Source organism: Rousettus aegyptiacus, unplaced genomic scaffold, assembly GCF_014176215.1.
Source record: "Rousettus aegyptiacus isolate mRouAeg1 unplaced genomic scaffold, mRouAeg1.p scaffold_m13_p_12, whole genome shotgun sequence".
Taxonomy (NCBI): Eukaryota; Metazoa; Chordata; class Mammalia; order Chiroptera; family Pteropodidae; genus Rousettus; species Rousettus aegyptiacus.
The window spans coordinates 20,224,888-20,239,189 of record NW_023416287.1 but is presented as its reverse complement, the minus strand read 5'-3'; the positions used below and the strand labels follow the sequence as shown (position 1 = coordinate 20,239,189).

Genomic DNA, 14,302 nt, shown 5'->3' with positions numbered 1-14,302 from the left:
CTACCTTTGTTAAACTGCCCAAGCAATGTCAGGAGAAGCCACATCAGCCTCTCAGCAGTTTGTGTGAACCCAATGGGTGGGCACATGTGGGCAAGGTCACTTACCAGCTGTGTACCTTGGGCAGTGGATAACATTTTTCTCGGATAACCAGCGCCCATAACTCTTCCTAATTTCAGTACCCTAAATTTCCTTTGAAAAGCCACTCCTCCCCCACCTCAGCCCTGTCATCATCGGCTTATAGTAACTGGTTTAGGGGTGGCACAGAACCTCATCAAGGCCGATGAGCCAGGGGATGCTTACTGAGGCTTCTGTGAATAAATGGACTCCTCACTCCTGAGAGCGCCTGGAATGGTTTCCTTTCTTTCTGGTCAGCATTGTGTGAGAAAGACAGGTCTGGAATCATGGCAGCATTCTATTCCTACACAAACGGACAAGTCACTTTGTAGGGCCTGAACGTGAAGTCACAACTGCACAAGGTAGGGCAGAGAGAAAGAAGAATGCTAAGACCAACCATGTTTGAGCTGCTGGATTAATCCTAACCTAAAGATTGTTCTACATCTGATATTCTCAGTTACATGAAAATTCATTAAGCCAATTTGATTTCTCTGATCTCTGCATCCAAGACTGAGATACTATGAGCCACTTACCTCAAAGGCATCCCATCATGATCTTTCATTTCAAAGTGCAGTTTGTAGGTGCCAATGTATAGGTTGTTACTATCTACCCTATATGCACCATTCCCTCAGATGTAGACGTCTGGAGATTCCAATTCTTCCCCAGGCTCTCTCCAACCCTTTCCCAATCAGACAGGTTCACAACTTCCAAATACATCATTCAGAAGTTTTTAATAAACAACTTCATTATAAAAACCTTTTTTTGAAAATGTAATTCTGTAAAACATTGAAAAAATCTACTTTAACAAAGATACGCCCTGTGCATTTTCTAATGGCACTTATATTTTACAATAAAAACCTTGTTTTATATAAAGCCAAAAATACTCCAAGAGGTTATTCACTGTGTTTACAAAGTGCTAGAAGGTTTTGTCTTGTATTTTTCTCTTTAAATAATCTGGCATTACGAAAGAGTGGCTCCAAAGCCTTGACCACTGGGAGGGAGGGAGGCGTGTGAGAAGTGGTGTTGTATGAGTTCTAGTGCCGAATACTCAGAGGTGGAGAGGTGCACATGGGGAGACTCGGCTGAGGAAGTCAGCTCACGTCTGAAGTAACTGGACTGGGATACTCCTTCCAGACCCCTCCAGAGGCACTAGATTAGCATGGTGAGTCCTCCTCCTGTCAGAACCGATACCCCTTTCCCTCGCCACAGACCCTACTCTCCAGTGGTGAAGGTCACAGCCAATTTCTTCCACAGCAGGTTCAGAGCTCCAGGAGAGGCCAGGGTGGGGTTCCAGAGGAATCCGGACTTTTCTGGCCAACACCTGCCTAAGGCAAAGTTTATTACATAAATATCCTTGTTAAAAAGCAAAATATTGATACTGTACAACATAAACTGTTTTAAAAAATCGTGCTTACAAACAGCTCCTAGATGAGGGGGGAGGGGTGGAGAAAAGAGCTACCAAAAAGGGAGGGTTTAAAGGGCTACTAGGAGAAAGTTTAGGGCAGTGGGAGAACTTCAACTTAGGACAATATCTTCGAGGAAAAAAGGAATCACACCTGCTTCCCGGATTTCCATTAACAAAATGCCATTTGTAAAAGGTTGGGGGGGGAAAACTCACTGGTGTTCCTTTCCCTACCTCTTACCTCTTTAAGACACACACAGATCTTTTGCACTAACACAACTGGCCGTGTCATCCACTGGCCCCCAGAACTGCACTCAACCCTGACCAGCGACTGTGCAGGGTGGGAGGTACTTGCCTGGTTCACGGCATCTCCCCACTGACAGAGGTTGAAGGTGGGGGAGAAAGGGAACATCACCCCTTTTTCCTGGTCCCAGTTTGGCCTCTGCCACATGCCATGGCTCCTATCCTGGGCAGACCCCCTCAGGCTCTCATGGCCTCAGTAAGGGTACTGAAGTGGGTTTGGTACTGAGTGTAGGATAAAGCTATTCTTATCCTTTGAACAACCAGGCCAATAAGGATTTTTTTTTTTAATTATGTGAAGTTTAAGAAACAGTTGGGTAGCTATGGTCCAAAAAAAGGTGAAGGTAGATGTTTCTCTACACTAGCAAAGTTCACAGTGGTAGGGAAATTCCTTGTGGGTGATGAGGGCATTGAAGGAAGAGGAAAGCAGCAGCAGGATGAAAGGAAGGGGAGGGGACGGACAAGGTCCCAGTTACAAGGTTTTAAACAGTTGCTTTGCCTGTCCTATAAGTTTCCCAGCATCCCTAATGGGGGAGAGGATTCAAGAAGGAACAGGAAAAGCAGGCAGAAGAGGGGACTCACTCTAACAGCCTGAGACTATATTCTGTGGCCAGAGGCCCATTTGCCTCTGTAAAGGAAAGGTGAAGGGAAGGTGGCAGGAAGTGGGTGAAGGTTTGCTGGATCTAGTGATGAAGACCAGAAACAAGGAGAATGGCAGCACTGAGACCACTGAGTCCTGCCTGGATCCTCAAATACCATGCCTGTAATACAAGTCCCAGTAACATGCACAGCATGCAAGTGGTGGCTGCGTACCAAGGTGGACGCTTTTAAATATAAACCTTCATCAGTCCCTGGGACTCACTGAAACTAATTTTTAAAGCAAATCACCTAGTCAGATTCTAATCTTGCCATACATTTTTATGTTTTTTTTTAAAGGTATCCCAAGCTACCCTGCTTGAATCAGAACATGCTTATTCGCTCCACAATGCTTCCAATCAAAGGCTAGGGAGTTACATTAAGGCTTTCACCTTAGAGTACCGGCCTGGGCTGAAGCAGAAGCCTGAGTCTTGAACCTGATGTTACTGATGATACACCAAAGTGATTTCTAGATGGAAGGGGGAAAGAGGGAGAACTGGGAGAAGGCTGAGGCAGTTCCTGGGTAGTTTGTCCTGAAACCCTAATGGAGAAGCCAGCATGAGGCACCTGGTGAGAAGTGCCCAGAAACTGCTGGCTACATCTGTAGGAGTTAGAAGAGGTAGAAGTGTGTTTCTGAATCAGAGTAGAGGTGTCTCAAAAGGGTACCACATTGGTGGTTCCTGAGCTGCCTCCCTTCCATGAGTGGGAAGAGTGCCCATGTAGAACTGAGATGAAGCAGGGATGGGGTGTGGCTGGGCAAGGGCTGTGCTGTCTGTGGCAGAGAGCCCCATGGTCAGAAGTAGTTATTTGTTACAAGAAATCTTGCCAAGTATTGGGAGCAAAACTGAAGAAGGTTCTTTGATAGAGAGCCAGAGAAGCCTATGCACATTGGCCCTGAGTCCAAGGGAACTGCAAAGTGGAGGAGAGAAAGGATACTGAGTGAGGATAAGAAAAGTTGGTGTAGGAGGCAATGATGCACCCGTAGATTAGGACTCAACTATCTGCCTAGTCCCAACTTTCTGAAAACTCTTCTGGCAACAATTCTACAACTTACTAGAAAAGGGTCAGGTAGGAGGGACACAAATGAGGGGTTCACACTCTCTCCTTTGCTCGTCACACCAGCCTAGAACCCAAGACCCTCCTTCCAAAACTAATGATAACAGCTCATGATGTTCAGGGTGGGGGTTAGGAAATGGGGAGGTGATGGAAGTGGGCATGCCTTCCATTTCTTCCCCTTTCCAGTTCAAAAGGAGGATAAGGGGATCATGATGCAGACTTGGAGAAAAACAGATTTGCAGACCTGTGAGAAAACCAACCGCTCCAATCTTCTTGCCTGTCTCCTGCGGACACTGATGAGGAAGGCAGGAACAGACACAGTCATGGAAGATGGCAGAGACTGAAGCAGTCCAAAGTCAGTTTATTTCCCCACAGGGGAAAAATGTGACCTCAAGTGAAGAGAAGTCAGCAACACCTGACTCTGCCTTGTAAACAGGGCTCCAGTTAACACCAGGTACCAAATGGTTCCAGCTGGTGCCAACTGGAATGGACTGATGGGAATGAATTCACGATGTGTAAACAATGTTCACTGCAATCATCCTAAGGCTAACAGCTCGGCAAGGGAGGTGAAATGGTGTGTCTGAAGCGACTGTGTAAACGGTACCGTTGCTGGACAACACTGACTGAAAATGGAGGTGCTGGTACAGGAGGGATGGGGGTGGTGGGGAAGAACAGAGGCTCTCTCTCTTTCCTGCCCATTAGCTGGAAGCAGGTGATGGAGCCAAGTGACCCTCTGCAGCAGGGCCTGACCAACTGCTGTGTGGTCTGCAAATTGGGACCAGAAGGCGGGCTTCTTGGGCTATTTCTCTCAAGGTCATCCAAAGTGAAACCCTCTGTGTCTCCAACAGGTCTTCCCCTTCTCCAAAGAGAAGGAGGTTCTGACACTTCACAGAAGGAGAGGGCTAAGTGTGGCTCCCGATTCAGATTGAAGAAAAAAAAAAGTAAAAATACCTGAAGTCCTATAGTATGCAATCTTTTCAATGGGTTGGGACTCAAGGTTCCTCCTGGAACTGATCCTGGAGCCTGAGTCCCCAAACCAAGTGCTCCATACACATACTGGGTTTTTTTTCTGTTTGAACCCAGCTCTGAAAGCTCAGCTGCCTTCATGGGGGATGCAGACAGGATGGGTACTGAGGCTCCCTGACAGAGTCCAAGATTGAGCTGAAGGCTTCCTTGGGGGCTACTGGAATGCCTGGTGGAAACGAGGCAGGGTGGTGGTGCTCAGGCCAGAGGTGAAGACAGGAGGCAAGGAGTGCAGAGGCCCAAAGTTCAGCGGTCCCCCAGCTCCTGGGGAATCTTGAGGCTGAGCCTGCAATGTGGTGAGCAGGGGCTGTGCCTCGGCCTGGGAGTAGCCCATAACTAAGCCTCCTGTGGCTCCAGGTGGGTTACATGAGGGCAGGTTGAGTGGAAGAAAGCCCAGTAAGTGGGAGAAGTCCACATTAGCAGCGCAGAGGGCCTCGGAGAGGTTGGCGGGGCTCTTAGTGAGCAGTGCTTCATCCAGGAGGGCCGCAGCTGCCGCCGGTTGAGGTGAGGCGGGCTGAGGTTCAGCGGATGAGAGAGACAGGCTTCCTGGAAGCTCCGCCAGAAAACTATCCACCTCCACTTTGGGCAATTTGTCGGGCAAGTATGAGGTAGATCCAAGCTGGTATTTTGGAGGAAGCTGAGCTGGAGAAGAGATAGGTGAGGATTCCAGAGGGTAGCTCATCCCCATGGGCAGCGTATTGTGCACCAAGGAGTGTGGTACGCCGGCACTGGGCATGGTAGGGATGTGGGCGCCATACATACCCATGGGTAACATGCTAGGGAAGGCCTTGGCCCCCATCATGTCCCGAGAGGCCATGCACAGCACAGGGCTCAGCTCCTCCTTCACACTGACTGTGGAGCTGCAGCTGAGTAGGCCTAACATGTCCACTGGCTCTGTCTTGATCTTGAGCAGCTCCTGTGAGTGGCTCTTCTTGACATGCCGTGTCAGATGATCCTTACGGCCAAACCTCTGGGCACAGTACTGGCACAGGAAGTCCTTCCGGCCTGTGTGCACCACCAGGTGCCGCCGCACATCCTTACGAGTATAGAAACGCCGGTCACAGTGGTCACAGGGGTGCTTTTTCTCCTTGGCACCTCCTGCTACCCGGCGGGAGTGGGCCTTCAGGTGCTCTAGCAGGGCCTGGGTACTCTCAAAGGTCTGCAGGCACACCTTGCAGCTGAGGTCACCACTGCTGGCAGCATGCATGGCCAGATGGCGCCGGTAGCCCAACTTTGTATTATAATTCTTACCACACTCGGAACAGTGGAGGGCCTCTTTGTTGGGGTCGTGGGTCTGCAGGTGGTTCCGGAGATGGTCTTTGCGGTGAAACATCTTATCACAGTACATGCACTGGTGGGGTTTTTGGGCTGAATGGGTGGCCATGTGCCTGGGGTAGGGTTGGAGGGCAGAGGAGAAAGAGAGGAGGTCACAAAGGCTGGCCAGACAACTGAGGTATCCATTAACAGGGAGCTAGACACAAAAATTATAAAATTACGGCAAGGCCATGCAATGGAATAAATTACCATGCCGACTATATTGTATAGATGTCTTCACCCACCTGCAGAATCTCATAAGTACTGCTATTCTTTGCAGCAATGTATATAGTAGCAAAACATCAGGAACAATCTAAATGCCCATCAATAGGGTAATGGTTAAATAAATTATGGTAAGTCTGTAAAAGCACTCAACTTTTTTTTTTTTTTTTTAAAAAGGCAACTTTCTATGCACCCACAGGGAACAAGCTCTTAATATAAAGTGGAAGAAAGCAGTGAGACAGAATAGTGCATTCAGAATATGACTATGCGTATGAAAAGAGGGAAATACATGTAAGTTTGCTTGTGTGTGCTTAAAGTGTTTCTAAAAGGATATATAAGAAACCCGCAACACCAGTTGCCTATGGGGAGAAGAAATATAAAGTGTGATGGAGGATTTTCATTGTATACCTTATGGAACCGTTTAAATTTTAAATTATGTGAATGTATTTCCTTTTCAAGAAATTACATTTACAAAACTTTAAATGACAGAATAAAGAGAAAACAAAATATATCTAAACTTCCTGATCTAGAACAATCTTCCAAGATATAGGGAGCTGAGTCAAAAAAGGAAGTTCAGTATAGTGTGTATAAAATATAATCCCTTGGAAAAAAGGGAATAAGTGTTTCAATGTTTCAGCAAGGACACACAAGAAACTGACCTCCCAGTGCCTCTGGGGAGAACAATGGCTTCAAGTATGAGAACAATTCATTTTTCACCATATGCTCACTATACCATTTAAACTGTTTGCCAGGCAAACTAGCAACATTTAAAAAATGTTTTCATGGTATGGCACCTCAGTGTCCTCTGGTTTACTTGCTCTCATCGGGCTAGCTAGAAAGCAGCTCAGAATCTAGAAATTACAATCCAGAGATCCAAATACATTCAGAATCAACTCAGCAAGACTTCAAGGGCCCATCATACCAGGCCCTGTGTGAGCTGTGTTGTTAACCTTGTCCTCTAGGAGGCTGAAGCACAGGTAGTCCTACTCCACTGAAAGTGGCAGAGGAAGAATTTAAACAGAACTTCTTGAAAGTGGTTCCACTTAGGTATACCACCGTCTCTAGTATAGCACCCAGTGATCCTTTCTACCTGAAGGGCATCAAATGTTCCCAGTATCTCCAAGCTATGTGTGAGTGCTCTCGCCTATGAGGGTTACCATTGACCTCCTGACATAATTGACATGATAATGTATGAGAGGGAGGTGCTCAGTAATCCATTACCCTCATTTTACAGGTAAGGAAACTAAAGCCCAGAGATTTAGTAACTCACCTACGATCACAGTATCTATGGGTAGAGTTAGGGCTCCTGCCTACTGGACTAGGACCTTTCCTGCTGCCTCCCACTGACACCCAGACTGTCACTAAGATAGTCTAAGAAGACAGCCCCAACTGTAGTCCATCCAAGACACATGAAGCACATAGAATCAAAGAATTCCTGAAGACTACTGTCACAAGGCCAATCCTGGTCATATACAACCCTGTTACCTATTTTAGTTCCTTCCTATCAACTGTTTTTAAGACAAGGAACTGAGGCTTTCTGTGGTCAACTTGTTCATGTATTTACTTGTTTGCTGCCTGTCCACACTATTAAGATAACAAACTCAAGGAGGGCGAGTACTCCCATCTACCTGTGCCTGGTATGTAGCAGCTCAATTGACCAGTTTGACAGATGAATAGATGAAATATTATGCATCAGGCAGTTTGTCTCATTTGTAAAGAGCATGTCCATGTTTCTCTGATGGAAAGGCAAGGATTAAATCAAAATTGCTTCCTTCAAAGCTGCTCTGCTGTATCTGCTTTATATCAGGGCTTTCGCATTTCATTTTATTTTAGCAGAGGTTCTTGGGCTTACAAGTTTCAGGAAAGCCACTGACCCAGAGGACACCAGGGACTCTATAGACACTTAAGTAATCATTTGAGTGGCAGGATGGTTCAGTAGAAGAGGCACTGTAGGACCTAAGAAGCTATGTGACTTTGGGGAAAGTTACTTCCCCACTCTGAGCCACCACTTGAAAAAATTTACAGATTGGACCACAGGGTCTCCTTTTCTTTCTCAAGTTCTAAGATGGATTCTTAATTTCTGGCTAAGATTCTCTCCATTACCTGATAGGAGTGGGGAAAATACTATTAAAAAAATGTTCAATCTCATTTTTCATGGCTGTCTGATATTATACCCATCACATTCTAGTGTTTGAATAAAAAACACTAATATTTTTTAGTGAGTGACCGCAAATGGTTATCATTCAGAACACGCTTAGGGGACAAATTCACCTCTAGTCTTCTGCCACACTCAGTGGAGTCTCTCTGGCTTTGTCCTCTGGGAACCTTAGGCAGGAAGAGGTATGGGAACGTCACCTACCTATACAGCTTGTACTTGGAGGCAAAAGCCTTGCCACAGTGTAGCTGAGGGCAGCTATATGGTCTCTGCTCTGGATGGGGAAGGCTGTGAGGCCTCAGCTTCTCTCCATTTGAGAAGGGCGTCCCCGAGATTTCACATTGGCACTTCACTTGACTCTCCACCTCCCGGCCCCGAGGCCTGGGAACTAGTTTCCAGCCCACTTCCTCCTCCTGCTTTGCATCTTGAATCCAGGGGGGGACGCTGGTGAAAAATGTGGTCATGGCAAGGCTAATGGCGAAGGGCCATGTTATTCAGAAAGCCTCCCCATCGGTTCCACATGGGCTGTCTGTTCTGTCACAGTCTCCAACGCAGCCTTCAGAAAACAATCTCTTCACCTGAAACATCAGAATACCAGGTGTTAGAAAGCCCAATACCATGAAAACATGGGCTCTAGAGGCAGACAGATCCCCATTCCAATCCCAGCCCTTCCAATTTGAAGCCATGTGACTTTCAGCCAATTGCTTATTTCCATGAAGTGTTTCTTCATTTACAAAGTAGACTTAATAATCTCCTGAATCATAATCATGTTTGGGGGATTAAATGAGATAATGAATATAAAACACTCAGCAGAAGGCTGGGCACCTAGTAAGTGCTTTGTTACTTTGTTACCTTTATTACTAGTACCACCTAGGGTAATAGGAAACAAGATAATCTGAGGAAGTAAAAACCCTAAACTCCAAACTTTCTCTTCTAACTTCTCTTTTACATACTTTCCACTAAACTTAGAGAGAGCAGCCCCTCCTCCTCCACCTCCTCTTTCTCCTTCTCCTCTTTACCCTAACTAACTCCCCTTCACCCACTACTTTCCACAATTCTCCTCCTCATGGAGGTGTTAAGAAGTAATAAAATGCCCAAAAGGCAACAGATAAGAAGAGAGGAAAAGCTTTTACTTAGGAAATTTACACCCTGGAAAGTCAGCCCCTGTGCCAGATGTATTTCTCAGCAGCACATCAGCATCAAGAGGTTCTGCTGAGAAGGCAATGGCACAGTCAACATTTCCCCTAAACCAGTACGTGTTCCATCCTACCCTCCGCCACCTCTCTGGGTCTCTTGGTCTTGGGCCCAGACCATGCCTCTTTAGCAAAGCTTATCCAATACTCCAGGTGCAGGCTGGCCCCTTCTACAGATCCTCATAGTGCACATGCATTTCTCCATTACAAACAGGTAAGGTACTTGCATTAGAACTTAGTCTCTACAAAACTGATAACCGAGAGCTCAAAATCATCTTTCATCTCAACTTTCAACTTTCTTTTAGCTGAGTAAATCAGTCATTGAATTCGATGCTCAGAAAGTTCTGGTTTAAACTGGCTTTACAATCCTTCACAAATGTGGAGCCATTATCATGAAGTCTGATCCTTTCTCTTGAGTAGAAGGGGTTAGGGAGCTGGAGCAAGGTGACACAACTTCTTTCCTGACATCAACTCAGAGAGGAGAGGATGGGAGTTACAGTATGGTCTCTCAAAAGGGGTACAATGGACCGATATTCACACTCACAAGCTCATCACAGATTACCAACTACAACACAACTCTCCACAATGGGGATTCCCTTTGAAGAGGTCAGGCCAAAATATAGTCATGAGGCTTTTCTATGTGAAGGGAGCAAAGTGGGTCTCTGGGGATTGTCCACGAGAATCTGGGGAGGGCTCCAACCACACAAACTAGCTGTGGGCCACAGAATGCTTGCTCAGCTCATTAGCACCTGCTGCTTACAGTGACCATTCATCCAACAGACTGGCCGTGAACGAGATGATGGGATCAGCGGGTTCATGCCCCAGAGAGCTTTGCTCATCATTAACATGAACTACGTCCTGTTCAGGAACTATTCCTCTTGTTGAAGAAACATTGCAATGTAACATGATATAAACATTTCCCCATCACAAATGGAGATTTGCCTAGAAAGATCTGCACAAAGGTGGCTGCATTTTGCATGAGTCACATGTGGGGGAGGCGTAGGTAGCACTAAAAACTAGTCCCACTTGAGCCTTGAAGTCATGGCATATTTACCTGCTTCACTATAAACCTCAAAGGTTTCTGCCATCTGGCTTTCATTGTTTAAGTCCCCTCCTTCTTCTCACAGGTAGAATTACCTGTTAATAATATCAACTATTACTATGCATCTTGGAGTTGGGTACACAGCAAGCGTTAATTTGAACATCTAGTTTGGAGTGAATTTCTCCTACCTTCAAACTCAAATTCTTCTCCCCCTGATATCTGAAATCATGCACTTCAGTCTCTGGAAAGTTGGGAATGGCAGCCCAGAGAGAAGCAAGTCGCATCACTCTGGCTGATGTGAGAGGGGAGCCTAGCCCTGGAAATTCCACACAAACTCAGAAAGAGAACAGTACGTCCCCTAACTCCCACACGTCCACCTCATCTGTTCTCCTGAACAAGCACAAACAAGACACAGCAATTTAGAACGCTACTACTGAAAGAGTGAGTAATGGGCTTCTAGGAAACAGGCTGGTGGTGGCTAAGAAGAGCTCACGAGGTTGTACTGATAGAACTAAAGGGGGAAGGCAGCAGCCATGTGCTTGCCTTGATCTGTATTTAATGCAGCTATGGCTTTAAAAGAAAACAGCCAACACCCTGATCCTATTCCCCCTATGCTTTAAAAAAGGCACAGTGGAAATCCTTACCTAAAGTCACTGAAAGGCTGCTGGATAACCAAAGCTGCTAGTGTTACCTTAGGGACCCTTTTGGGAATCCACTCTCTTCCTCTGTCCTTTGTCTGCAAAATCCTCTCATCCAGAAAGATTCCTGGGCTTCTTTCACATTATCAGGCCTATTCCTTCAGACGTCTTCCTTGGCAAAACCGGCAGAGGATTCTGCTTCTCTTTCAAAGCTGCTCTTCTGGTCTCACATGCTAACCTTAACGACTATAGAGAAGCTGACAGAACCTGTTCCCATAAAACAAACACAATCAATCCCACCCCCCCACCCCCAGGTTACTGGTATAATTTGGTATATTTTCATTCTAAGATTCCTTCTGGAGCCTGATCTGAAGAGGGAGGTAGCACGGAAAGAACTTGCTATCAGAAGAGCGGCCTCTTTCTGGCTGTGAAACTATAAGCAGGCTATTTGGTTTCTCCGAACCTCAGTTTCCTCAATTTCTAAAATAGAGATTTATTCTCCTTACCTATAATATTCTCATGGAGGGTTAAATGAAAAAATACTCTTGAAAGCATCTGACATATAAAATGTATGAATACACACAGTGCTGTCTCTGAAGTCTAAATTGTGCCTGCCTCTTTTCCACTCGGAGCCTGAGTAGTACTTCTCCCTGCGCCCCACCCCTCCCCCACCCTTTAATGTTACTTCTCAGACCTCAGAGTGGGTTTCCTTCCCTTCCCAACATCTCCCCAGAAAAGCAGCCTTCCCCTTTACCTCGTCACAATTAACTTTCAGCACAACCCCTCTAAGCGTCGCCTTCACTTTACCTTCCTCCAACACCACATCCTGGGCCAGAGTTCTCTCACTTTAGGAAATCTCTTCTATTAATGTTCTGTACCCCAAGTACAAATGCTTGCTAAAAAAACTCTGTATGGCCAACCTTCTTTGTGGAAGCTGAAAAGAGACAAATTGCTCCCTAGTCTGTCTTTCCTCCATTGTGAGCCATGATGCTTGCTGCCCTCTGATGAAACTATAGTTTTTATGGTGTTACATCATCTCTATAGAAACTGCGTTCTTTCTCCATTATTAGCCTGTTTCCTCATCTGCAAACTAAAAATACTTACCTCACAGGCTTGTTTTAAGGATTATTTTAGTCAGGTATGCAAAGAGCTCAGCATAGGGCTCAGCTTGATGTAAATACACAACAAAAGGCAGCTATTATCTTCACCAATGTATTGAGTTGCACGTTCCTACCTTCTGCTGCCACATTTGAATTTGCTCAACTCTCCCAAAAAACTGTTGAGAAACAGCCCCCCTGCAGCAAGGAAAGGGTTAATCTCTAAGTGTTCTTAACTAGAGAGACCCACAGAGGATTAACAGCTCCACTTCAGTGACTACCCTAAAATAGCTTTTATCCCTCCTGCCCAAGAGCTACTTGGGGATCTGAAGAACTCAATTCAACACCTGCCGAGGAGGAAACACCCTGGAACGTTCCTTGGGGTGGACAGAATCTTCCCTTAAGCAGAACCCAAAATAGCAACCGAGAAATTATAAATAAACTTAAAGAAAGAAAAAAAAACCTACAATCTGACCTGGGCATCAGAAACAAATCCAAAAGATAAACTGACTGGCTGGAAAACAGCGAGAAGGAAAGGGGAGAATGAGACTAGCTGCTGCCCTCACTCACTCACACACACTCCGGAGTGGTGGGAGAATTAAATTACAGGTCGGCTAGAGTCTCAATGACTTGCATCATTCCAAGAGACATCAAACTGGATTAACAAGAGTTGGGTTTACTCTCGGGCTGCTACTTCTATCAGTATAGATTAGCCCTCTCTGGAGTTTCTTTGATTCCCTATTTCCTCTGATTCCCACTGCCTCTTACTCCTGAAGAAGCCTTGAGCAAATGGCTGCAACTCACTACAACCCCATTTTCATGATGCGGACCCCCCCATCCCAATATAATGGCCTCACCTTGGGTGTGTGTGTGTGGGGGGGGGGAGCGGTGAGAGTGGGGATTTGAAACCCAAGACCAGACTATCACAGCCCCAAAATGACAGGTGGAAGAACACACAAGCCAGGAGACAAGCTACACTGGCAGGTGAAAGCACCGACAACTCCCCCACACCAGTTGTCCCCTTATCTTCCACCTTACAGGTCCCTTACTGATCCCTTTCCCCAACCAAGCTGGGCCACAGCGTGGGACTGGATTTGCAGGGAATAGCCTGGCTCCTCCAGCAACTTCTAGACCACTCCACTGTATGATGGGGAAATGGGAAAGGTTAAATTCCCCTAGGTGTGGGAGAGATGGGAGGAGACGGCTTCCAGAAGGGACAGAAATCCAGGGAGAAGTCAGAAGGCAGTCTCATGGAAGGAATGGCAAATATGGCACAGAATCATGAGCAAGCTAACTGGGGAACCCCCTCCCCACAAAAAGAGGTTGAGGGATTATAAGGGCTGGAGGGTTCCAGGAGTTGACAGTCACAAGTGAATTCCCCTAATTTCAAGTCTCAAAATGGGTATCCGGATGAAGGATGTCTACCATTTAGGGAGTACGGTCACTGCGGAGGGAAATGTAGGTAGGGCTTATTTGGGTTCTCCAAAACTACGTATTCGAGGGAAGCTTCTAAAGGGGTTATGTAGTTCTGGAAAATGAAACAGAAGGTTAAAAAGTGGACTATTTAGAGCAGGAAAGGGGATTATGTGGGTCAGGGTAGGCGTGTCTGAGGGGAGGGAGCAGGTGCAGTTTATCTGCGTCCCCCAGACCCGGGTCCCTGGTAAGGTCAGCAGCGCGTTATCTGGGTCTCCAGGGAGCCTGGGGGTCGGGGCTAGGGGACCCTCCGGGCTGTGTCTCCAGGTCTTGAAAGGCAGGGGACCAGTGAGGTTTCTTCGGGTCCCACAGACTCAGGTATTGGGTCCGGGGAGAGTTTTCATCACCCTGGGGCCTATCTGGGCGCGGGCTGACGCAGAGGGGGCCCCCGGTCGGGGGTATGGGCGACCGCGCCGGGTGCCGGGCGCGCGGGCACAGCGAGACGCCTCCCGCCCCGCTCCCCACCGTCCCCCGGGGCCCTTGCCGGCACTCACCGCGCTCGGGGCCCCGCGCTGGGGGCCGGCAGGCCCGCTCAGGCCCCGGTAGTGGCGGCGGTCGGGCCATTGTGCGGTGCATTGTGGGAGCCGCGCGAGCGGGCGCTCGGGCCGTGAGGGGGCGGTGCCGCGGGCTCTCTATG

At 47.1% G+C, this 14,302-nt stretch overlaps 1 protein-coding gene across 4 annotated transcripts; it reads right to left on the bottom strand.

Annotated features, from left to right (window-relative positions):
* Positions 1-826: 826 nt before the first annotated feature.
* Positions 827-14,268, bottom strand: PLAGL2 (PLAG1 like zinc finger 2). 4 transcript variants are annotated; one of them, XR_004953628.1, is made up of 4 exons: positions 14,160-14,268; positions 8,427-8,800; positions 3,753-5,919; positions 827-1,439 (listed from the first exon to the last, which is right to left on the bottom strand). XR_004953628.1 is itself a non-coding variant. In XM_016148823.2 (3 exons), exons 2-3 carry the CDS (start codon positions 8,684-8,686, stop codon positions 4,689-4,691), a joined length of 1,491 nt encoding a protein of 496 aa, XP_016004309.1. In that variant the 5' UTR covers positions 8,687-8,800; positions 14,160-14,268; the 3' UTR covers positions 827-4,688. The 4 variants fall into 4 exon arrangements, 3 of the variants coding, with proteins under 3 accessions (XP_016004309.1, XP_016004312.1, XP_016004311.1); XM_016148823.2 differs by having other exon boundaries at positions 827-5,919; XM_016148826.2 differs by lacking the exon at positions 14,160-14,268 and adding an exon at positions 11,149-11,380 and having other exon boundaries at positions 827-5,919.
* Between the last annotated feature and the right edge of the window lie 34 nt (positions 14,269-14,302).